At 41.8% G+C, this 26,739-nt stretch overlaps 1 protein-coding gene across 1 annotated transcript; it reads left to right on the top strand.

Annotated features, from left to right (window-relative positions):
* The first annotated feature begins 537 nt into the window (after nt 1-537).
* KEAP1 (kelch like ECH associated protein 1) lies at nt 538-26,688 on the top strand. The gene is made up of 6 exons (XM_075272641.1): nt 538-617; nt 4,108-4,997; nt 10,128-10,810; nt 20,947-21,152; nt 22,078-22,254; nt 23,760-26,688. The coding sequence occupies exons 2-6, from the start codon at nt 4,455-4,457 to the stop codon at nt 23,987-23,989; spliced, it is 1,839 nt and encodes a 612-aa protein (XP_075128742.1). The 5' UTR covers nt 538-617; nt 4,108-4,454; the 3' UTR covers nt 23,990-26,688.
* Nucleotides 26,689-26,739: the final 51 nt, after the last annotated feature.

A 26,739-nucleotide genomic window follows, 5' to 3' on the forward strand; every position in this document is an offset into this window, starting at 1 on the left:
CCCACTGACTATAATGGTGTCTGTCAGGTAGGACTGGGTGATTGGCATCAAATTCAAAAGTAAATGGACATTTTATCTCAAATACGGTTAATAAATGATTATTTTAGGACACCCCCTTTCTACGTATCAAATCCCAGTACATGGTATGGAATATTAACGGATGTCATTAGGAAGTAACAGAGCCCTCCTATGTCTATAGGTGCAGAAAACTGAATACAGGAAGGGGTTAATCATGTACAGATAGATGTTCCTGAAAATCAGATTGTGGACCATTCCCAACATAGGAACAGCTCGGCATCTAAGAGATTTGGATGAAGTAGGTGCTGTCCTGTCCTCCCATCTAGGTGCCAGGACACTGTTCACAGCCAGCGATTACACAGAGAATCAGCTGCTCAGGATGAACTTTCACTTCCACAAAGTTCTCAGCCAATCAGCACGCTTCCCTCGCTCCCCCGCCCTCCTCGCTGGGTCATGACGCACAGGCTCCGCCCACGTGTCTGCCTTGTGACGTGTAGCCACGCCCCTTCTGCTTATTGTGACGCTGCTGGGTCCTGCTGCTTAGTCACGGTGACTGCTCAGAGTATGGCGGGGGCGGAGGACCGAAGCGCTCGGAGACGGTGAGAATCCGGGGCATGGGAGCCAGGCCAGGGGCATGTCAGCAAGCAGAAGTGAGGCGGATGGAGGACAATGCAGGGGGTTAGTAGCGGGGAGGAGGAGTAGTAGTCTATGGAGAGGCGGAAGTATTACATGGAGGGCAGCATTGCCAGGGCTGCCACTATCACATCACTGCGGGGAGGAGACTGCAACATATGGATCAATAGCCGGCTGGTAGCAGACAGCTGGTAGTGCCAGGGATGGTAATAGAGGAGCAGGCTGATAGAGGATAGGTAGAGCCAGGTGTCGTAGTAGAAGGGCAGACTGATAGGAGATAGCTGGGCAGATGATGGGTACTGCCAGGTGTAGTTGTAGAGGGGCAGACCGATAGGAGACACTAGTGCCAGGTGTAGTAATAGAGGAGCAGACCGATAAGAGATAGGTGGGCAGGTGATAAGAGACAGTAGTGCCAGATGTACTAGTAAAGGAGCAGGCTGATAGGAGATGGGGCAGTAGTAGTCAGTACTGGCAGGTAGTGTATAGGTGAGCAGTTCTAGGGATGTCTAGGAGAAAGTGGGTCATGTCCTGTCAAGGCTGCCAATAGGGGAGGGGGTATGGGCCTCGATTGTAGGTCCTGGGAGGCACCAGGTAAACTTGGTACTAGCTGAATGGTTAAATCGGTGGAGGGACAATGAGTGCAGACTGATGAGAAATCGGGCAGTGCCAGGGTGGGTAGGAAATGGTTTAGCAGTGCTAGGGTGGGTAGGAAATGGTTTCTAAGAGTAGACTGATAGGAAATAGGTGGTTAGGTCCTGTGTTGCACCAGGCCAGATTGGTAGTAGATAAGTGGTTACGTCCTGGGCAGTGTAGGTTTGACAAGGGCAGGCTGGTAGGAAATAGTTGGCTGGGTTCAGGGCAGGTTGGTTGTATGTGCCATGAGTAATCATGAGTATAAAGTTGCAAGAGACCTTATGTAGTGTTTGTACAATAAGCAAGAAAGTCACATGGGAGTTAGCAACCTTGTAGGGTTATAATTTATACCCTGATAGATGGCACCCATACCAGTGTGCACAGGGAGCGATCATTGTCTGCTGGTGTTGTGGACGTTCTCTAGAACATAGGATCGGAGAGTGGAAGTGACACGAGGCAGAGCCGCGGCACTATCTGTATGATCATCTGGAAAAGTCACGACTAGTGGATACGGAAGGGTGAACCCTAGCAACAGATATATGAAGGGTGGGGATACTGCCTGCAAGGGAAGAGATGGTATCGGTGATACGTGTACTGGGATCAGGGCAGGGAACTCCATTTATACAGTATGTCCCTCTGTAACTCGGGCACCTCAGTTTTTAGCACGTTTTACCTTGTATAATACTTCAATTACCATTTTCAAGATCCCTATTTGCTGTCTGTGAATGGAGACCTTATGTATTTACAAGTGCAGGACCCATTACATGGTATTAAATGTATTTCATGTAACAGACCCTGCATCGGTGTCATCAGGATATTGCGGGTGTGTGGGATTCTTCTAGTCACACAGGTAGCCGAGATCTTGAAAATAGTTAGCTACTGAAATGCAAAGTATATTAGAAAGGTGCATAACAAAGTTCTTTCCCATCTCCACAATTCAGCTTGGCCGAGTGTGCATGTTATTTCAAAAAGGAAGGAAAAATGGCTGCCAGGCGGCTCCCGGGAAAGCAAATGAGTATATGGGTTATATATCTGTGGACAGCTGACAACTCTCTCGTGCATAACTTTAGGTCATATGTACACTAGCCCTTAGTACGGCTGTCTGACCTTTGTTCGTTCAGGTTATTAGACCTCCGTTCACACCATAATTTGTCAACAATGCACCTGTAGTGCTCTCATGTAGAACCAACCTGTGACTAGATAGTTGTACCTGGTTAGGGCTTTCAGAATTACCGTATCACAACTTCAGTGTTCACCAATATTGTCAAGTCACCTTTTGACATTACAAAATATCTGGCCAAGACGGACTGAAGTCCTGGCGGAGATGCAATAATGGTGATTTTACCAGGCATTACTTTTTTTTTCAGACTGCTCCTTAGCGCTTGCCTTCTCATATGCATTGTTGCTAACTAAAGAGCAAGTATGGAGGGGTTTTTTTGTTTTTTTTTTTCACTTTTTTGCTTGGGAGCAAGTGAATCGGTTACAGTTATCTGCTGCAAATATGTACAAACGTAAAGGCAAGTCCTGCAAAAACATTGCACCCTTCAAGCTCTGCTACATCTGAACAGACTGCAGAGTATGTGTGTAGTGAGCAGTCATTGTACCGTGCGGGAAATGAGGCAGACTTTGTATTCTGGGAGAGATAAGTGTCTGCAGATAGCGCACGGTAAGTGACATTACTGCATAAGGTTAGACTAAGGTCCGCTTCACATTTGTGCTTGGTTTTCGTTTGGTGGTGACTGCTTGGGGACCCCGAACAGAAATCTACTCCGCATAAAAAAAAAGTGGTTACCTTAGGAAACCCACGGACCCCATAGACTATAATGGGGTCCGCATGGTTTCTGTTTGGTTTCCACCAGAATAGGGTGAAAAATATGGAGAGCGGAATGTAATACCCATACAGAGTACAAGCACAATTTATTATTATTATTACTACTACTACTACTACTACTACTACTACTACTACAAGCCCAGATGTGACCAGAGCCTAACACAGGATGGGTAGGAAAGGGAAAGTGCAAGAGGAGTTAGAAAGAGGTGCAGCGCTTTTCTCTTTCATGTTTCATTCGGAAACCACATGGACCCCATTCTAGTCTATGAGGTCTGAGGGATTCCCAGGTAATCACTTTTCAATACATACAGATTTCCCTTCGTGGGGGTCCCCAAGTTGACTCCCTGAATGGAAACCCAAATGCAGATGTAAACCAAGCCTATCTCACCCCATGTGCAGCTTTTCAATATACTTTTTGTTTAAGATCTCTGCTTCCAGCCATTGAATGAGAACAATCATTGCCTACATCAGGGCAGTTTGCCCTGGTCATGTGACTATCACATGTGCACAGTAACGGGTCTCACAGCGGTGTCCTCATCACCTGATCAGGGCAAAGTCTCATCCTATGCAAGCAAATAATGCAGGTGACAATTCAGTGACAGCAAGCAGAGACCTTCAAAACTGAGAAATGTATAAAACTGTACAACTTACTTATTACACTGTACACTTATTATGGTAACACGAGAACTAACCTAGTCGTACAACTAGGGAATATTCCCACCCCCCTCCCCTTTTGGTTCATCCACAAACCCTGCAGGGCAAGTGTATTATTAGGTTGCCAAACCAAGGGGACAACCACATAATACATAGTTACATGAGGTTCTACCCTGAGGTGCTCCTTTGTGCCATGGATATCCCCGCACCTCTCCACTGCTTTAAGTGGCTGATGACAGAGGACAATAGACTCTGTGATGGTACAGATAAAACTGATCATATATAAAATACGTTGAAGCCGCTTACACTGATCTTTTTTTTTGTTTCATTTCTTGAAGGTATCAAACGAAGAATGAACTAGGCCACGCACTCTCGGACTTTCTTTAGCTGGATTTTGCAGTGCCATAAGTGGATGTGCTATGGAATAGGGGTTTCCCAATGTTCAGGGCTTCCAGCGTTGATCCAGGGAATGGTCATTGGGACACGATGGAGTAATTTATTTTTGTGTGAAATATTTTTTTAATTGCGTTTTTTTAAAGTTTTTTCTTTTCTATGTAAACCCAAGACAATTTCCTCTAGAAAAGTAGTTTAGACTCTTTTTTTTTTAGAAGTGGAAGCCATTCTAAAATTCTTACTGTTTCCCTGGATAATGTGCAATTGAGGAGCGGTTGGCAGCGTGACGGGGATGTATGCCACCGAGTGCCAGGCTGAAGTGACTCCCTCACACACCAATGGCAATCGCCAGTTCCATTACTCGCTGGCGGATCACACCAACCAGGCTTTCCAGATTATGAATGAACTGAGACTGGGGCAGCAGCTGTGTGACGTGACGCTGCGGGTCAAGTACCATGAGGTGGAGGCGGATTTTGTGGCCCATAAAATCGTCTTGGCTTCCAGCAGCCCCGTCTTCAGAGCCATGTTTACCAATGGGCTCAAGGAGTGTGGCATGGAGACGGTGCCCATCGAAGGCATTCACCCCAAAGTCATGGAACGGCTCCTGGAGTTTGCCTACACGGCTAGCATCTCGGTGGGGGAAAAGTGCGTCATCCATGTCATGAATGGGGCGGTCATGTATCAGATGGACAGTGTGGTTAAGGCCTGCTGTGACTTCCTCATCCAGCAGCTGGACCCAAGCAATGCCATTGGGATCGCAAGCTTTGCTGAGCAGATCGGCTGCCACGAGCTACAGGAGAAGGCCCGGGAGTATATATACATGCACTTTGGAGAGGTAAGATGAGACTTATGTTAGTACACAACAGGACAGGTTCTCCAGAGGCCACTCTTTATAGCCCCTCTCAACTCTGGTTGACAAGAAGATCCCCAATTAAAGGGAATGTCTGGGGAATGTTTGATTTTTATTTTTTTATTTTATTTATTTTTTTTTTATTTTCCTTACTTTTATATCACCAACATATTCCACAGCACTTTACAGAGATTGTGGTCACACTCCCATATATGGTTCACAATCTAAACTCCGGAGGAAACCGGATTACTCTGAAGAAACCCACCCACAACTCCTTGCTAACTGTGTCCTTGCTCAGAACCTCTGACTCTAACCCTCTAAGGCCACAGTGCTAACCACTGAGCCACCTTGCTAATGTTTAAGAAAAAAAATGGCTTCCTCTGGAGTCCTGTATGTGCAGGGTCTGGGGTTTGTGAGCAGGTTCAAGTTCTGTGTTATGTTATTGTAAGCAGCACCCAATCTGCCATAGTACATGCGAGGAGGTGGGCGAACTGGTGCCGATTTTGGCCATGCAAAGCTTGTCAAGTATAGTAATATTTCAGGTGAATTTGTACAATATCACTTGTGTGGTGAAGCTTCATACAATTCACATCTTTATTATTACTACTTACATCTAACACTTCTTATCAGTTCCTTCATATATGTGAATGTCACATTGTAGCAGATTCTGTGACTTGAGGCTTCTCGGATCTCAGTTTTGTGAAAGCACCATGTATCCCTCACATGTACTGAATCAGCATATTGGTCATTGACCGATGCGGGAACTAACTGAGTCTAAGGTCACCAGACTGAAGGTCCCGGCAGCTCTTCAGTCCAGCTCATTGGCTGCAGCCTACTATTTATTATTATCATTATTATCATAATAATATTAATTATCATCATCATATCTTCCTGGGTTGTTTCCCCTCCATAAAAATCAACTTGGCCATTCCTGCTAAAAATGTTTGCTCAATTTGCTCAATCCTTCTCTCCTCTATAAGAAATTGGATGCCTGGGACCCCCGATGTATGGCAGATGTTAAGCATATAGTGGGCTGTAAAGGGTTTTCTAGAAACAGGATATTGATTACATATCCCAGCCAAATGTTATGGTCTCTTCAGTGTTTCTTGGTTTTCCTACTTGTATGCTGTACTTATTGGCAGTGGTGCAGGGGGCTGTAGGTTTAAGTAAAGAGGTCCTGCACTTGACCAGCTGTTGGTAGGAGCAGTAGTGCTTATCTACAGGAGTGCTAAGAACTGGACCGATATGATCAGATCCCAGAAAACTCCTTTAAATTAAGTGGCCTGTCCCCTTAAGGACACTCATTCTCTATGCACAGGACCGGGAATAAGCGTCTGATCGCTGGGGGACCCAATCACTTTGATACCCCATGCTCCTGATAACTGGGGGATAAAGTACCTGCTATAGCCTCCTTGTGAATGATGCGCTTGTGTGACTGGTGTTGCGAGCACTCATGGAGATTACAGCCCTGGCAGCTTTGTAGAAGTGAATGGAGCGCTGGTAACGCAAGCACGCTGGCGCTCCATTCACAAGAAGGCCTTAGGGGAATTTTGGTCCTCCTGATCACTTGGGGAGTTTGACGATTGGACACTGATCCTATGTCCTGTGGATAAGGGATAAGTGTCCATAACGGGACAACCCCTTTAACTTTCAAATGAAAGACTTCTCCAGGACTCTGATATTGAGTGCCGCTTCTGCTTCTTGGGTCACATGACTTCATATTTGTCAATCACATGGCTCAGTTCTATTCATATTGTGAAAGAACTTCGCTAAAAGAGTCCAAACTGCTTAACGTCTTCTTATGTCTGTGGGCAAACCCCTGGAAGAGTGTCACAAAGGTGGGTGATAAACCTGACAAATATCACATAGGGCTGAGCAGCGGTGACAGACTGGGGAGGGGGTGCTGTTTGTTCTAATCCCTGTAAATAAACTTGCATATCTGTCTCTCATCAGACGGTAGATGGCAGGCGGAGCGGGCAGATGAGTGCCTGCCTGGCAGCGGGAGGACGTGTGGGTTTAAAGGTTGTATTGTGAATGTAAACAGCGGCAGAGATGATGCACTCAGCCAGAATGATGTTTGCAATGTAAAAGCAGAAACTGGGATCAGGGTCCAGAATGGTCATCTGGTGAGAGGAAAGACCCCCCCCCCCCCACAAGGCTACATGTACACACTATGGTAGACGATTCTCATGTGGAATAACTGCAATGTTACATTAGCATTTAAGTCAATTTTGTTAATCTCTGCCAATTCTTTGTGTGAATTTTCTCTGCAGATTTTCCTCATCAAAATCCACATGTAGATTTTGTTTAAGTGTGCATGTAGTCTAAGGTTACTGATACAGAAGTTATCTCCAATCTCTGGGTCTACAGCTGGTATAAAACTGTCAAGACAGTTGTAGTTTTAGTCTTGGTAATAAAAATTCAAGTCAATGTGTACAGACAATACAATACTGATCCTGAGTTACATCCTGTATTATACTCCAGAGCTGCACTCACTATTCTGCTGGTACAGTCACTGTATACATACATTACATTACTTATCCTGTATTATATTCCAGAGCTGTGCTCACTATTCTGCCGGTGTAGACACTGTATGTACAGTGCGCTGTTTCTTTAGCTCTCTTCGACACGGTCTCGTATTTCTTTCCAAGAACTGGATATAGAAGGTTTGCAGAGTTCTTCTCATTGCTGTGTAATGTGACCTCGCTCTACATTCCTCTTACTTCTTGAGGCCGGAGCTTTGTGTACTTTCTCTGTTTTCTTAATCACCAGTTACCTGCCTAGTTACAGAGTCACAGCCGTATCAGTCAGTGTTCTAGTTGACTTCTGGCAGATGCCTCATTCCTGCAGGTCACGTGTGTCATTACATTCGGCATCTGTCACGGGGTAGTCACTTCCCTCAGGCCCCTTCTTGATCTAGTGCAGTGGTCTCCAGCCTGTAGTTCTCCTGCTTGCTCTTACAAAGCTACACCTCCTGGCATGCTGGGTATAGGTATGCTGGGAGTTGTGTTTTTTTATTCCTAAGAGCTCTGTCCAGCCATCTGGTGTCAAATATGCAAACACCCGGACCCTAACCCAAGTTGTGTCTCATTTTCCTGCCAAAAAATTCATGTCCTCACAATTTTAGTAAAATGTACTAATGGTGAACTGAGACTCCAAGTACAGGTGTCTTGAGAGAAAAGGCAAACTCTCAGCTGTTCTGTTCACTGACACCAGAAAGAGATCTTGAAAAGAGGAGAAGAATTAAAACTTTCATTCTAAATAACCTTTACCTATAGATACTGACCTAGACAAGGTGTTTAGTCTGTGATTCTATATGTAGACTGTTCCCATTCACTGACAGCTAGCAGAGATCTTAAATAAGAGACATTGGCACATGAAGGCTATCAGAAGTGTTAGGCTGCACGCATAACTGTGGTCGTGTGCATGAGGCCTTATACGTACGGATTCCCTGGTTACATTTGAGGACAGCTTGTTTCCATTGTGCAGTTTTCCACACTCTTTGAAAGTGTCAGTGAATGGAAATCTTCTTATACTAGTCCTATACTAATATTCTTATGTCAGTGACGATGGGGATTTTGGTCGCACTTTTAGTTTTTTTTTGTAGTGATCATGCAATGCCATATCTCGACACATCTCCTGTCATTACTTGTGACGCTGCACCGTCACATGACCAAAGTCGCTGCATAGCCCAAATCCTAAATATTTACAGCGCTTTTCTCTCTTCATTTTTCTCCCTTTTGGGGTAGAAAACACACTAACCCCATTATATCTATGGGATCCTCAGGTGTCCTGAGGTAACCGCTTTTTTATGCGGATTAAGTTTCCGTTGGCGGAGTCCCCAAGCAAGACCCCCTGATTGGAAACCCGAGCGCAGATGTCAATGAATAGAAAAGCTGTCATGGGAAAATCTCTGGTGTGATGGTTGTCAGAATAATAAATGTAATGTAGACTAAAGAATGGACTGCCTAATTTCTGGCATAAATTATGATAAATCTGCAACTGGACATGTATACACTGTTCTGTAGATGGCAGCACAACTCCTTTAAATATTGATAATGCGTCTTTAGGAAAGGTCATCGATATCTGCTGGTGGTCAGATACCTTGGACTCCCACAGATCAGCTGTAGCAGCAGCACCACCTCTTTTTCACAGGATGTTGGTTTCATGTTAATTTGTCACTTGGCCTGTTTATATCTCAGTCCCCTTCATGGGATTGGGGCTGAGCTGCATTACAAAGCATTCTTGTGCATAATAACCAATCCGCTCAGTATTGGAATCCCGAAAGGCAGGCCGCTACAACTGACAGCCAGGTACCGCCTTTTGACAGCAAATGGAGCCATACTTCATGTTCAGAGTTGTCCAGTAATGGATTCATGACGCGTCTGATTTCTGTCGGGAATGTCTGATTATCCGGAAGTTTTCCACATCAGATGATAAAGGTGTGAGCCATAGACTGCAGTAAACTGAGTGAGATGTTTACTGGGTAAGTCACACGTCCTTGTGTCTTGCTGAGTCATTGCCTCCTCCTGGGCAGGAATGTGCACTCTGCCGGGGTCACTTATATAATGATTACACCAGGAAAAACAGGACTGACAGGCAGAGGGTGCAGTGTCATATGGCTATAGGTGCCACTTCTGTGTCATAGAGGCTTATACACGATCCAATTCTGGTTACAAGATGAGTGTACTGTGTTCAGATTGTCACCAGCGCACTGACCATTTATACTACTCTATGGCCCCATACACACAACTTTGTATTTTTTTTTTCACGGGCCCATGTATGGAGCTTGCGTAAGCAACCTAAAGACTCAAGAGGCACACTGATGTCATCCATGTGCCGGTCAGCTAAGGCACATCCACGCTTTATGTTGATATTTTATTAAACTTTCTTATAACTGTTTAGCTTTGTGTACGACACCATGTGGCAGCGTTATTTATATTTTCTGGAATATCCTTCATAGAATTTGATCTACTTGCCTTGATCAGATTGCCTCATGGAAAGGTCTGCAGTATTTTGGCCTCCCCGTTTGACCATATACATTTAGCCTTTGTCCCTCATTGCTTGTCTCATATCTCTGTCACCTCCTCATGTTCTTTTGTTTCTGTCACACAGGTGTCCAAGCAGGAGGAATTCTTTAACCTCTCCCGCTGTCAGCTGGTCAACCTCATCAGCCGGGACGACCTGAACGTGCGCTGTGAATCTGAGGTCTTCCATGCCTGCATAAACTGGGTTAAGTATGACTGTGAGAGCCGGCGACCCTACATTCAAGCTCTGTTAAAGGCGGTTCGCTGCCATTCACTGACCCCGAACTTCCTGAAGTTACAGCTCCAACGCTGTGAGATCCTGCGTGGAGACAGCCGCTGTCAGGACTACTTGGCTCAGATCTTCCAGGATCTCACTCTCCATAAGCTCACCAGACCTCAGGGGAGGAGTCCTAACGTTCCTCAGTTTATCTACGTGGCTGGAGGATATTTTCGACAGTCCCTCAATTTCTTGGAAGCTTACAACCCAATGGAGGGAGAATGGCTTAGTTTGGCTCCCTTGGAGGTGCCGCGGAGTGGTCTCGCTGGTTGTGTTCTTGGGGGTCTTTTTTACGCAGTTGGGGGTCGTAACAATGCCCCTGACTGCAACGAGGACTCCAATGCCATGGACTGCTACAATCCAATGAACAACCAGTGGTCGCCTTGTGCTTCTATGAGTGTTCCCAGGAACAGGGTTGGCGCGGGTGTCATAGATGGACAGATCTACGCGGTTGGAGGCTCTCATGGGTGTCTTCATCACAACAGTGTGGAAAGGTGAGCACTGTGAATAAATATAATACAAAATGGGAATGAGGAAGGAAATTTTTTTGCGTATTTTAGGCTAGGTTCACATCTGCGCTCACGGGTACGTTTGGGGACCCACCTAACCCACGTAAAAAAGCGGAAACCTTCGGAGACCATAGACTATAATGGGGTGCATGTGGTTTCTGCTTTATTGTGGGTTGTTTTGTTTTTTTTTTTTTTTTTGCAATCCAAGAGCCATCATTTTTTATTTTAAAATTATTTTTTTTTTTCTTTCCTTTGACCTAACTTATTCTTCTAAATATACATCATCATACAGCTATTTTTCTTTGGTACCCGTTTTGGGATACCTTGATTAACACTATAATACCCCTAACACTACAATTCCGCTATAGTTGGTATATTTGGCCCTACATTTACATACACCTGCTAGGCATGGGGCTTTTCTTAGGCCATGACAACCCACTGGTAGTAATTTTATTGGAGACTCCAACGGGGTGACAGAAGGCGCCGTCTCCCTCTGTTAAAACGCTTTAGGTGCTGCGGTCGCTACTGAACAACCCGCTCACCATGACTTACTATTATGCCGTGAGGCAGGAACGGTAAATGCCCTGGTTAATCCTGTAACGTAGCTCTGAAGGTGGAGGTAATGGTATAATTTACCTCGTAACACAAGAAAATTTATGCAACTTTTTCTATTTTTAGTGTTCCATGTACTTCCCGCTCATGTGACTTGTCACACTTTTCTTGTTAGTGCTCCCTCTAGAGAAGGAAACCTATTCCTGCACCATACTCTCCTGTTGTAGCCCTGTCTGGAGTTTTGTTCGGGTATAAATAAGGCTGAGGTTACGTCTTTGCCACGTGTCTGTCCAGTGCAGATCAGTCTAAAATCGCTGGCCAGGATAGTCCTGCAAGTCCTATCGATTTTAATTGAAAAGAATAGACACCACTGTAGTGAGTGGGGTTCTTCGGGCTTCAGTGGTGTCCACTACTTCAGCAGTCCGTTCTTCTGGTCCTCTGATACATAGACACTGGTAGTCTAGTGTGAATCTAGTGCTAAGCTTTTTATATATAATGAAAAATTGTAGAACTTTCTACGGACTTTGCTCCAATTCCTCCCTATGTTCTTGATCTCTACTTGCTGTCAGTGAATAGCAACATCTACAGTGGGGCAAAAAAGTATTTAGTCAGTCACCAATAGTGCAAGTTCCACCACTTACAAAGATGAGAGGCGTCTGTAATTTACATCATAGGTAGACCTCAACTATGAGAGACAAAATGAGAAAACAAATCCAGAAAATCACATTGTCTGATTTTGTAAGAATTTTTTTGCAAATTATGGTGGAAAATAAGTATTTGGTCACCTACAAGCAATCAAAATTTCTGGCTCTCGCAGACCTGTAACTTCTTCTTTAAGAGTCTCCTCTTTCCTCCACTCATTACCTGTAGTAATGGCACCTGTTTAAACTTATCACTATAAAAAGACACCTGTGCACACCCTCAAACAGTCAGACTCCAAACTCCACTATGGTGAAGACCAAAAAGCTGTCAAAGGACACCAGAAACAAAATTGTAGCCCTGCACCAGGCTGGGAAGACTGAATCTGCAATAGGCAACCAGCTTGGATTGAAGAAATCAACTGTGGGAGCAATAATTAGAAAATGGAAGACATACAAGACCACTGATAATCTCCCTCGATCTGGGGCTCCACGCAAAATCTCACCCCGTGGGGTCAAAATGATCACAAGAACGGTGAGCAAAAATCCCAGAACCAGGCGGGGGGACCTAGTGAATGAACTGCAGAGAGCTGGGACCAATGTAACAAAGCCTACCATCAGTAACACACTACGCCGCCAGGGACTCAGATCCTGCAGTGCCAGACGTGTCCCACTGCTTAAGCCAGTACATGTCCGGGCCCGTCTGAAGTTTGCTAGAGAGCATTTGGATGATCCAGAAGAGTATTGGGAGAATGTCCTATGGTCTGATGAAACCAAACTGGAACTGTTTGGTAGTGTGGGGGAACAATAATATCTTATGACAAATTGTGTATAGAGGTGGGGGCTGAGATGGTTCTATCTGTCCATCTCTCTCTCCCAGAGAGATGCAGTTTGGATCTTGCCAGACTGGTTATGTAAATACTATGCTCTGTGTATTGGGTGATGCTATCTTACAAAGAAACTAATTAAAATGGAGACAGTTCGGCAGGAACCACGGGCATTGTTAGGAAAGGATCAAAGACCAAAGACCCTTTTTAAGATAAAGGGACAAGAGAAGGGTAATTAAGTTAATTGTCTCCAACAAGGATGTCTATTGTCTTTAGAATACCATGAGATAGACATCTAGGATGTGTATTTGAGATATGTGCTGATGGCTGCCATTTTGATTGATACATGCGGCTACCATGTGCTCACAAGACTCCATTTTAGAGTAAAGCCAGCCCTCAGGGGGGTGTGTCCTCTCTCCAGTTTCTTATCCAATAGATATGCATCAGGGCTATTGTTACAAACTTCTCCACCAATAGATGTATGCTAATTCTACTAGCCAATCCTGTTCTGTCTATGCCATGTGATATATACTTTGTTCTAGCCACCATTAAAGTAGAATCCATTTTGATACACGACCACCATGTGTCTTCATGATTCTCCAGGCTAAAAGATGGCGGAGGCCGATCTTGGCCTGTTAATTAATTTTCCTTTACAGACAGCATATCTCTGGGGAATTATGATTTTCCCCCGACAGAAATTGGCACCCAACGTGGGGCGTTGATGATCGTTTGATGTGCAGCCGATAGTGTACTGATCCACTCACCAACCGATTTGGAGACGGGCACGGAGGACCTCAGATGAATAAATCAGCGCTGAAAGAAAGGTAAGCGTTTGCTTTACCAAATAATTAATCTGAGTTCCTACGTGTCCCGGATCCTGTGTGTTGATAAGTGAGGTTAGTGCTGCATATAGTATAAAATCAACGCCATTTTTATATAGCTCGGAAGAACCAGTAGAATATATTGTCTATAAAGGGGGTGGGAATGTTATACCTCATTCTTTGTATACTGTCCATGCTGTCATTTGATTGATACATCTGTTATAAAGTGTATAGGGAGGCATAGAAGGGAGAGTCAGTCTCCATCCTTAATACTGAGTGATTGAAAAGTCCTTGTTTAAACACTAAGGACTGAGTAGAATCCGCGCAAGTACGTGTAAAGATTCAGGGGTGTTCGGAATAGGTTTTGCCTTGAGCACAGATACCGGAAACTTGTACATTAGAGATTAGTTCAGTGAAAACAGAGTGACTGTTTGGGAGATCCCACTAAGAGAGGTCAGTATGTATGACCCTCGAGTAGTCAAGGGTGACCCTCTATTGTCTTAATTGCCCTAGAGGAGTGGGAAGCTCACAGCTGACTGGCCATCAGCTAGTATGGGGAAGGGACCCTCTGAGATAGGGTACACCCCATATGAACTAATAGAGAGAGAGAGAGAGAGAAGTTGCCGCCCAAGTAAAAGAAAAAAGGAAAAATAAATAAATTAAATAAAAATCCTTAAGAGAGCAGGGGTTCCTAAGATAGGATTGTTTGATAGTAAATGTTGGGAACCAATGGAGATTAGATCATGCAGGACAGATACAGGAGCATCAGTTACAAAGGGATATGTGCTCTGATTGAAGAACAGAATGGGAGGAGTGCAGAGTCAGCCGGTATGGAAATCAACCCAAAAGATAGTTTAAGGAAAAGAGCAGTTAGAAATGGAGGTGAGAAACTGCTGATAAGATGTTGGATAGTTGGAAAAACAAATTAAGTAAGGAATGGTTACAGAAATAAGGTATTAAGTGTGTGTATATTTTCCTTAGTGTAAGGAAATGCATAGTGGACACACACTGTCCAGTTAAAAGATCAATGCGTTCTGCACATGGCATTGTGTTGTTAGTGCCATGTGAGTGATGATGAAGGTCAGGCCCCTCCCCCCAGTGTGACTCGTATATATCCACAGCAGAGGTATCATAGTATACAGGTTTGGTAGCAAGAAGGGGGGAGGGGAGACACGGCAGGTAGCTAAGATTTCAGCTATGAGTGATACGATGTAACATCATTGGTATAATGTATGGAGAATTATGAATATATGGTTTAATAATTTGTAACTGTATAATGTAAGCTGTTTTTAGAAATGCCAGTATTTGATTTTTAAACCTTGTGTAACAGTGGTAAAAACTTTGATTGGAATCTCATAAAGAAAAAATGTTAAAATTCTGGCCCTTAAGGCAAAACCTCAAATATAGTTTAAAAGGTTCTGAACATCTGTGGTAATTAGAAGAGAGGGGTTTGCCATAGACGTATTCAAAAACTGCACAAAGATATTAATATGTAATGTTGGTATCAGTATTGGCTGTTTAAATCATATTTAATGTCTTTAGAATTGGATTAATGGCATAAATTTTAGATAATCATTATTATGTTTATTTTTCAGTGATATACACATTGATAAGAAGTCGAAGCCATCTAATGACATGTTTGTTTATTTTTCCTCAATATTCAGCTGTGCAGGAATTATAACTAACCCTGTGATTATTTGTAGGAAAATAATTTATCATAATCTTTATGATTTAATGGATGTGTGTGTGTGGAGCTCCAGTGTGAAGTATGCATGTATATATGGAAATGAATGGGCCCATATGTGTGTCAAGTATATGTACAGGTTACATGTGTTTGCTATATGCACATGCTCTGTTTGTCCATGTTTGTATTGTTACATTTTTAGTCTCCACAGGGAGCAGATGAAGAAATTGAATGCTGATAGTCCCAAAGAGGGTGGTGACAAGTAGATATGAGTTTCTTTCCATTGCTGAATACATATATGTGTGTTTTGGTAAATATGAGATGTACTTAGTCATTGTTATTTAGATGATCCTTCTGATATGGGATTAGGCACCATAAGGGGTAGGCAATGCATGTGAGCTATCTTAATATGTACACGCAGGTAAAGATAAATCGTAGTTTTGCAAAACAAAAGTGGTGTTTCTGCGGCATTGTTTGCTACAAGGTGATAGACATCTGACTAAGTAGATTAGAAGTCACTCGGATATCTGCTCTGTAATGTGTTTTTGTGTATAAATTCTTGTTATGACGGGGGAGGGGGGAGATAGATTGATCCCTTAAAGTTTTTGCCTTTTCTGCTGATATATTTTGAGCATTTAATGAATTAGTTGTAATTCTGAAATAATTAGAAGTTGTAGAGAATTGAATTTACTTAGGATTGTATAAATAAGTCTGAATACAGGTTTGGCAAGTTTTAGCCAGCCAGCCACTTACAATGGCTGGACCCTTAAACAACAGAATGTCTTAATTAGTGTCAAAAGTCCTATTGTATAACAGCTAAAGGGCAAATAGAGTATTGTATTGCCTTGTATAGCTTAAAGTGAGACACTGGAAATCTAATTAGAAGTGTCTCTTATTGTCACCTTAACTAAAAAGAGTCAAGAGAAGTAATAGGGGATGTGACACTGCCCGAAATAGGCAGAGTATTAAAAGATTAGGCAAATGTTTTATGGGAAATTAAGTGAATATTATGGTGATATGTTGATAATTTTAATTTTTTTTTGTGCTACAGATAGACAGACCTGAACCTGATGTGTTTTCCTCTATCAGAACGGTGGTAAGGCAATCCTCACACAGATAGACAGATGTCATATTTCTTTGGCAAGATAGAGTAACATGGAATTTGCTCTACATCCTCCTCAAACATCTCATTTCAGCGTTATTTGACTTTTGAATCCTGCAACTCTTATACCAGTAGGAGTTCATGATTAAAAAGGAGGGGAGTAGATAATGAGATATTTAGTAGATGAGATATTTTTAAACTCCCTCTCAGAAGAGGCGGCTTCGGTCATGTCACTGACGCCCCATTGGAGAATCCTGACTATGAGATGTTTGTGGACGGTTCCAGGTACCTAACAGAAAAAGGCAAATTTGAATACAGGGTATGCTGTAGTCATTATACATGACACCATAGTATAAGAAGCCCTTCCACCACACATGTCAGTATAAGAGGCCTGACCTTATAGACGCCTGATAGCACAGCAAACATTTACACTGACTCCAGGTATGCGTTTGGCATTGCACATGGTTATGGTCCAATATGGAGGTCCAGGAACTTCCTGATGGCACAGGGCAAACCAATTAAGAATGGAAACTTAGTAAGTCAGTTGAGATATGGCCATATTGCTCCCTAAGCAGTTGGCAATTGTGAAAGTCAGAGCTCACACAAAGGGAAGAGACCCTGAGAGTATTGGAAATGAGAAGGCTGATTGAGCAGCGGTGCTACCACCATGGAAGGGTCTCAACCAGGTGAGAAAAATAGCAGACCCCAAGGGGCTGTACTCTTAGGTGACTGGTGAGGAAATTGAGAAATGGACAAAGGCTGGTGCCAGAGAATGTGAACAGAATGTGAAAATGGGGGATAGATACCCCCAAATGGCTGGTTTGGCCCACGGTAAGGTGCATGCCTCTTGAAATGCCATGGAGTCATTAGTGGGTAAACTATAGTTTGCCTCAGGGTTTGGAAGGGCTGCAGGGAATCACATAAAAGCATGTCACATATGTGCTCTACACAATCCAGGACAGGTAGTTAAGACACACCGCATGCACACCAAAACCCCTGTATCCATTACATACAATTGCCTGAATTTACAACGTACAAATGTGTTGGTCTGTGTGGAGATTTGGTCTCAGGTTGGATCAGCCGAGCAACGACGCAGGTAACTGCCAAGAAATTGATATCTGAGCTTGTGTGTAGATTGGGGATACCTGAGAGGATAGAGTCTGATAGAGGTACACATGTCACAGGTGAGATAATGAATAAAATAATGTATGTATTGGGGATTGAGCAGAGTTCAGGCAAAGTAGAAAAGGTTTAAGTGCACACTAAAGTTAAAAATCTAAAGGGCCATGGCAGAGACAGGAAGGCCCAGGCCAGAGTCTGTAGCATTATACTCAGTAGGAACCACTCCTAATACTAAGACAGGTCTGTCACCATTCAAGGTGCTTTATGGAAGGGTGCTTAGACTAAGGGTTGTATTTTCCCCAGACTTCACAACTTAAGTATGATAAGTACTGCCAGATATGTCCAGAACTTGTGTCAAAGACTGAAAGTAACACATGAACAGGCGTTTTCTTCTATTCTAGACCCTGTTTGATCTTTTGATTTTTTCCAGGAGCACATAGCTTGCAGGTGGTGATTGGGTGATAGTGAAAAGACATATCAGAAAGACGGCCCCTCCTAAGTGCTGATGACAGCTGCCACCTCCGTCAAATTGGAGGATACCTGCTTCCCATTATACAAAGATTCCTGAATCACGGCAGGAATGAAGAAATGGACATTATTTGTTTGTTTTTTTGTTTTGCTTTCCTAAAAGGATAATGGGGATATGGCAAAACATTGTACAAATTGCCATGGGCATATTGTGTATATAGTATTTTCTTTCAAGTTAATTTTGATATGTTTTAATAGATGTTATGATAAAGATAGATATAAGTGGTAGACATTTATAAAAAAAAAATATCAGATGGGGAATCCAGCAGGGCTGGCATTTAGGGAACTAAGTGAACGTACTCATCTGATATGAAAAATAATAAATGTCTTAATGGGGGAATTGTGGGGGAACAATAATATCTTATGACAAATTGTGTATAGAGGTGGGGGCTGAGATGGTTCTATCTGTCCATCTCTCTCTCCCAGAGAGATGCAGTTTGGATCTTGCCAGACTGGTTATGTAAATACTATGCTCTGTGTATTGGGTGATGCTATCTTACAAAGAAACTAATTAAAATGGAGACAGTTCGGCAGGAACCACGGGCATTGTTAGGAAAGGATCAAAGACCAAAGACCCTTTTTAAGATAAAGGGACAAGAGAAGGGTAATTAAGTTAATTGTCTCCAACAAGGATGTCTATTGTCTTTAGAATACCATGAGATAGACATCTAGGATGTGTATTTGAGATATGTGCTGATGGCTGCCATTTTGATTGATACATGCGGCTACCATGTGCTCACAAGACTCCATTTTAGAGTAAAGCCAGCCCTCAGGGGGGTGTGTCCTCTCTCCAGTTTCTTATCCAATAGATATGCATCAGGGCTATTGTTACAAACTTCTCCACCAATAGATGTATGCTAATTCTACTAGCCAATCCTGTTCTGTCTATGCCATGTGATATATACTTTGTTCTAGCCACCATTAAAGTAGAATCCATTTTGATACACGACCACCATGTGTCTTCATGATTCTCCAGGCTAAAAGATGGCGGAGGCCGATCTTGGCCTGTTAATTAATTTTCCTTTACAGACAGCATATCTCTGGGGAATTATGATTTTCCCCCGACAGTAGAAACACAACTTTTCGTGTTTGGAGGAAAAAGAATACTGAGTTGCATCCATCAAACACCATACCTACTGTAAAGCATGGGGGTGGAAACATCATGCTTTGGGGCTGTTTCTCTGCAAAGGGGCCAGGACGACTGATGAAAGAATGAATGGGGCCATGTATCGTGAGATTTTGAGTGCAAACCTCCTTCCATCAGCAAGGGCATTGAAGATGAAACGTGGCTGGGTCTTTCAACATGACAATGATCCAAAGCACACCGCCAGGGCAACGAAGGAGTGGCTTTGTAAGAATCATTTCAAGGTCCTGGAGTGGCCTAGCCAGTCTCCAGATCTCAACCCTATAGAAAACCTTTGGAGGGAGTTGAAAGTCCGTGTTGCCAAGCGACAGCCCCAAAACATCACTGCTCTAGAGGAGATCTGCATGGAGGAATGGGCCAACATACCAACAACAGTGTGTGCCAACCTTGTGAAGACTTACAGAAAACGTTTGACCTCTGTCATTGCCAACAAAGGAGATATAACAAAGTATTGAGATGAAATTTTGTTACTGACCAAATACTTATTTTCCACCATAATTTGCAAATAAATTCTTACAAAATCAGACAATGTGATTTTCTGGATTTGTTTTCACATTTTGTCTCTCATAGTTGAGGTCTACCTATGATGTAAATTACAGACGCCTCTCATCTTTTTAAGTGGTGGAACTTGCACTATTGGTGACTGACTAAATACTTTTTTGCCCCACTGTATATGCAGAGCCTGAAATCCTGTACAACCTAAGAATTGTAAGGACTAATCCTCCTGCATGATCCTTATTTTCCTCGGTTTGGCTGCCGGTCTCTACAGATAGATCTCTACTGCTTATGACTAGCACCTATTTTGGTTTCTTGCCCGTGATGATTTGTTTGCCCAGACTCGATCCCCAACCTCCAAGTCTCTGTAAAGTTACTCATGCTGTCTTGTGCCTATAGTTGGTTTGGTGCCACCTTGCTATGCCGCTTTTCTGTGGTTGGCGCTGCCATTCAGCCTCCTATAAATAAACCAGTGAGTACACAGCTCCGGCTCCCAGCATTTCCTCTTATGTTTCCGCTTCTAACTGGTTCTATAAACTTCAGTGAAATGAAAGTCACATCAGAGAGCAAAACCCTCAGACCCATTCTATATTAATGAGAGGTATAAACCACGGCTGTACGAAGGAAAGGTTTACTGGGGGCTTACAAATCACAGGAAATGTGGTGTGATAAATGCTAGGTGGCATTTCTGAAGTATTGGCCCAGATTTACTAAGGGTTAGACAGGCAGTCTGAATATACACCAGATTTATCACAGTGACGGATGATGTATCTGGTGTATCTTAACACTGTCTAGTCTACATTTATACCACCAAAACTTGGTGCATTTAGGCCCCTTCTTCTGAAGACCCCACACCTAGCAAGTGAAATTTTTTTTTTTTTTGCCCAAACTAGATGCGCCATAGTAAGTCAGAGCTGAAGAATATAATGGCGTTTTTGGTTCGAACACTAGGTGAATCTCAAAAGGTTTGCCCAATTCGCTCTTCCAATGCGCGTGATCTAAATATTTGCTATTAATCATAACCGAGTTAAAATACTCAACTTAAATCACCATTTTGATTTAGGTCAGAATGGCCCATCCCTACCTTCACATATGGGACATATCCTGCAATCTCCTGGTTATATTTTATGCTATTCAGTCTTTTTGTTTTTCAATGTGAAATTACTACTTCATTATTAACAGCTTAAAACTTGTGCAATGTCCCACAGGTATGACCCAGAGAAAGATGAATGGCAGATTGTAGCACCAATGAAGACACGGCGGATAGGAGTCGGTGTAGCGGTATTGAACCGGCTCCTCTATGCAGTTGGTGGCTTTGATGGGACAAACAGACTGAACTCTGCAGAGTGTTATTATCCAGAGACAGATGAATGGAAGAGTATTGCATCCATGAACGTTGTGCGGAGCGGAGCTGGTGAGTGTGGTCGACCATATTAGGATTAGTGACGTAAAGGTAATCTCCTGCTTATTATACTGTATATAAAGTTACAGATATAGTCCAACCCCTCCCCCAACCCCACCCCCCCAAAAAAAAAAAAAAAAACTTTCATAAGCTAAGAGGCATGTCAGACAACCACTTTACTGACTGATTACAGTGATACCCATAAGAAGTGTGAATGCAGATGTATAAAAATGTGATGGGTGTGTTTTTTTTGTTTTTTTTTGTTTTTTTAACCTCCAGAAATTTAGAAAATGCCTTTTTATGATGATATTATTTTATTAATAATAAACTGCTTTATATAGTTAACAGCAAGGCCCTGTTTGCTTCACTTTAACAGCGTATGTTGGAGATATATATTGTGAGGGTCCCCCCACAGATGGGATAGCACAATGGCTCAGAGGTTAGCACTGTAGTCTTGCAGCGCTGGAGTCCTGTGTTCGAATCCTGCTTAGGACATCTGCAAGGAGTTTGTATGTTCTCCCCGTGTTTGCGTGGGTTTCCTCCAGGTTCTATAGTTACCTCCCACACTCCAAAGTCATACTGATAGAGAGTATGATGGCGCTATATAAGTAAGCAAGCAACTAAATGAAAGATACCTTTTGACAGAAGGCTTTCCCAAAGTCAGGTTAGATTATATTTCGAAGTTCAAAAAAGAAACAAAAACAGAAAGTTGGAGGCCAAAAGGGCACTTTTTTGGCCTCCATTAATTGAATTGAGCCCAGTGGATATGTTAGCTTGATTTGATATGAAAAACCTTTACAAAATACAAAACAACTTTGACAGCAAGATTCCAAATTGTGGATGCACGCTCTAGTATAAAGTCCACTTACAGAAAAAAAAAAAAGAAAAAGGATGTAACTATTACATATATTGATTGTGGTCACATTTACATCTACAGGTGCCTGTGCGGTTGATACAAGTGTCTATGCCATGGGGGGTTACGATGGGAGAGATCAACTGAACAGCGTGGAGAAGTATGATGTGGAAAGAGACACCTGGAGCTTTGTGGCACCTATGAAACATCGAAGGAGTGCGCTGGGGGTCACTGTCCACCAAGGAAAGATCTATGTGCTAGGTACCTGAGAAGGCTGAATACTTTGTATATGTAGGACGTTCTGACAGTGGATGTAATGGTGTACAGAGTAACTCACAAGCTTATAGTCTGTTATATACATTGTCAAAAAGTTAGTGGCACTGTTATTTGGAAAAGTGTTGTAAAAGAATATGCTATAATACTGCCCTTTCTTGTACAAAAATATAACTACTAAAATACTGCTGCTATGTACAAGAATATAACTACTAAAATACTGCTGCTATGTACAAGAATATAACTACTATAATACTGCCCCTATGTACAAGAATATAGCTACTATAATACTGCTCCTATGTACAAGAATATAACTACTATAATACTGCTCCTATGTACAAGAATATAACTACTATAATACTACTCCTATGTACAAGAATATAACTACTATAATACTACTCCCATGTACAAGAATATAACTACTATAATACTGCTCCTATGTACAAGAATATAACTACTATAATACTGCCTCTTATGTACAAGAATATAACTACTATAATACTACTCCTATGTACAAGAATATAACTACTATAATACTACCTCTTATGTACAAGAATATAACTACTATAATACTACTCCTATGTACAAGAATATAACTACTATAATACTACTCCTATGTACAAGAATATAACTACTATAATACTACTCCTATGTACAAGAATATAACTACTATAATACTGCCCCTATGTACAAGAATATAACTACTATAATACTACTCCTATGTACAAGAATATAACTACTATAATACTGCCTCCTATGTACAAGAATATAACTACTAGAATACTGCTCCTATGTACAAGTATATAACTACTGTAATACTACTCCTATGTAAAAGAATATATCTACCACAATACTGCTCCTATGTACAAGAATATTACTACTATAATACTACTCCTATGTACAAGTATATAACTACTGTAATACTGCTCCTATTTACAAGAATATAACTACTATATGTTTGTAGTTTAAATACATTTCAGTTTATAAGAATGCTGACATCCAGTATGGATAGTCTATTTATGGCTGAGGTGTTATGTAAACCTGGTAAATGAAATGTGACATTATATTGGCTGATAGATGTCATTTGACTGAATATTTAAGGACCTGAGAACTGCTATTGACTAATACAGGTCATAAATAGCTTGGTTTCTATGGAAACCTGGAGTAAAGCTGTGTGCATGTGAAGACTAAGCGCCTGTAAGCCTCTATTGGCTGATAAGGGAAACATGACGGTGTGTATGGCAGTGAGAATAGGAGTGGATGACTTGCAGGCTTCTATTAGCCAATATAGGTCATTTTGTGGGAATCCTGTATCTCGGGAATGGTACATCCTAGAGATCTGTGACCCAGTCTAAAACCTTCCCGGACACCTGATGTACCTGATTGGTCCAATCGTTTGGTCGCACATACAGAACAGACAGACAGAAATTCATATATTGTACCAGAATATAACTGCGATAACAGTGCTCCCTAAACTATCTGCTTTCTTTTAGGTGGGTATGATGGGAACACATTTTTGGACAGTGTGGAATGCTATGACCCAGCTCTGGATACGTGGACAGAGGTGACCCGTATGATGTCAGGACGTAGCGGTGTAGGAGTGGCGATTACTATGGAACCTTGCCGCAAAACTCCATGTGGAAGTATCTTTCCAGAAAATCAAAAAGATGACTGTAAAGATCGACAAAGAGGCAACTGCATCTTCTCCTCAAACTGCAAATAATGTTGTGAGCAGCTAAATTAAATCTTGAGTCTCTCCACTCGCACAGTTGTACATGGGTGCAGTCTCTACCTCCATCCATGTATTAAAATATCGCCTGGTAATTTACGAAAAAAAAAAAAAGACAAATGTAGATTTGAAAAATTCCCTTTTGTGGTCCTGATGAACTAGAAAGCAAAAATATCACACAACCTCTTTTCGCACCTTCTCCACTGTTAGGAGTGGCTTCAGTGCTGCAGTTTCTTAACCTTGGGGGTTCTGAGGGTTTTTAAAGATTTTGATGAAACGACACTTTAAAAAAAAAGTTCAGTGTTAAATAAAATACAGTAAAAATTTTGATGATTTTTATGGGTAGGGGAGGTACAATCGTTGTCTCCTGTATCACAAAATACCGGGTGCCATGTAAGTAGAATGGACACTTTGTTAGTAGGCAGCCATTGTTGAAATTTTGCAGTTGGGGAAAAATTTTCACCAAAATTGGACACAATTTTTCTTGTTTGGGGATGGGAAAGTGATTGTCACCTTCAGTTCATATCTGCTTTATTCTTTCTGGTTTATCTATTTATTGTTTTTTGTTTTACTGTATATATTTTACTGCAATTTTTTTAAAAAAAAAAATCGCAGTAAAATTTAACTGTGTATTTTTATTTTTTTTGTAGCAAAACAGCATGTGTGAGCCCAGCTTTAGACGACTTCCTATGGGGTGGATAGCGCACAATTTAAAGTTCTTAATTTAGTTTTTTTCTTTTTCTTTCCCCTCTTCAAGTGAAGTCTTTCTATGAAGTTCCTTTTGTATTTTCATAACTTTTTTAGATGCCAAGTAAGAAACAAAATTGAGTTGAGGTGATGGAAAATTCCATTGAGACATTTTATACATCACAGTTGATGCCCCCTCCGGTCAAGCTGCAACTTGAATACAAAATGCTAATTTTTTATTTTTTTTTTCTTGCTACTTCAAAAATTTAATTTAATTGCCTGCTATGGAAATGTCTTATTTTAATGTTTTTTTTTTTTTTTTGTGATTATTAAACATTGAAGTATTCTTGTTGGATATTAAGGCCATGTATATATTATGTAGTATTTAATGTGTCCCCTGGAGTACAAAGCTTTTCTCTTGCAGCTTCTAATGTTAGACATTTTTTCATTTGGTTTAACCTTTGGATTGTTTTTATTTGTTTTGACCTAAATATGTAACAATGTCTGAGCCTTTTATGAGGTTTTCCCCAATTTTCTCCCCCACCAATGCTCAGAATGCATAAAAAAAAATATATAAGTAGTAAAGCTCTCCTAAGGCTATATTCACATCTGCATCGCTGACGCAGTGCCTGGAAGAAAAAGCTCTGCAATACTAATTTTTACTTGTCCGGAGATGTCCCTCAGACACCCAACAGATTCCATTACAGTCAGTGGGATCCTTCAGGGTCTGTTGCTGTCTGTCGCTGTCTGTCATTTGTCTGCAACAGACCAAAAGAGCGGGAAACCTGACGCAGGTGTGAACGTTGTGTTACTGATCTGCTCCCATTGCGGTGCCGCCTGGCTGCCCTGCCGATCCTTCACAACACACAGGAAGTGACTGCTCAGAAAGCTACAGGCTGTATCGGTAACCAGTCATTGGCAGTATGTGGACCTTAATGGGAGCAGTGGGGGATCACTAAGGTTGAGTATTTATTTTATTTATCTTTTTTTTTTTTTTTTTTTACTTATTCTGAGCCTTTGGTAAAAAAAAAAAAAAAATTTCCACTGGAAAACACAAATGTTGAGAAATGGTACGTCGGACTCCACTTTATGGGTCTGTATTACGGGGCATCGTGCCTTGTAAATGGAGCAAAAAAAATTAAAAATAATTCCCTTAAATATAAGAGTACACATGACTTCCTGACATGTGAAATCTGGAGCAGCATTGTCTTGCAGGTTCTGGAATATTTCTTTATAGATCTCAAAATGAAGCTGTGTACAAATCATTGTCTCCATTTTGAGCCCATCTTACCTGTATAACTTCCTATCTACATCATGTTCAGGTTTTGGGTGACAACCTGCAGCAGGAGGAGTTGTCAGCACCGCCCCAAGGGCTCATCTTGATGTTCTGCAGTTTCTCAAGACTTTTACCTAAAGAGTCCATCAAGTCCATGGATGTGAAACCATGATCTTTTTTTGATTCTTGCCGGGTTCTAAGGTTTTTCGGTTTATTTGGTTTGATTCCAAATTTCCTCCACCAATGGATGGGATTATTATGATTATTATTTTTTTTAATGAAAATAAATCAAACTTTATCAGCACTTATTGGCCCGCTGACTGGTTGGAGACACTGGCTGACCTAAGTGAGTCCTGTATAGTCACGCGACTGCCTACTGGTATCCTCCTGGCTGACCAATATGGAGTATCTCCGTATAGACTCAAGGTAAGGTGTAGCCTGTGTTTTTCTTCAACTAACTTTTTGATTTCTTGCCAAGGGCCATAAACCCTCCGAGTTTATACATAAGTGTATCTAATGTATATACTGACAGATGTATAGGATTGATTTTAAGACATTAATCTTTTTTTTTTTTTTTTCGGCCATGATGCTGCTTTTATTACAATGTGTATATAGAACCGAGTGCAGACACGCCGCCCTGTCTGCGACACTTGTGGATTGTACAGCTTTGTTTTATTGGCAATGTTCAATTGTAATTTATCACAATTTTCAATATAAACTTGTCATTTCATGAACGTGTCCTTTTTTTAAAAAAAAATTTATTTTTAAATTCCCATGTAAA

Source organism: Leptodactylus fuscus, chromosome 5, assembly GCF_031893055.1.
Source record: "Leptodactylus fuscus isolate aLepFus1 chromosome 5, aLepFus1.hap2, whole genome shotgun sequence".
Lineage (NCBI taxonomy): Eukaryota > Metazoa > Chordata > Amphibia > Anura > Leptodactylidae > Leptodactylus > Leptodactylus fuscus.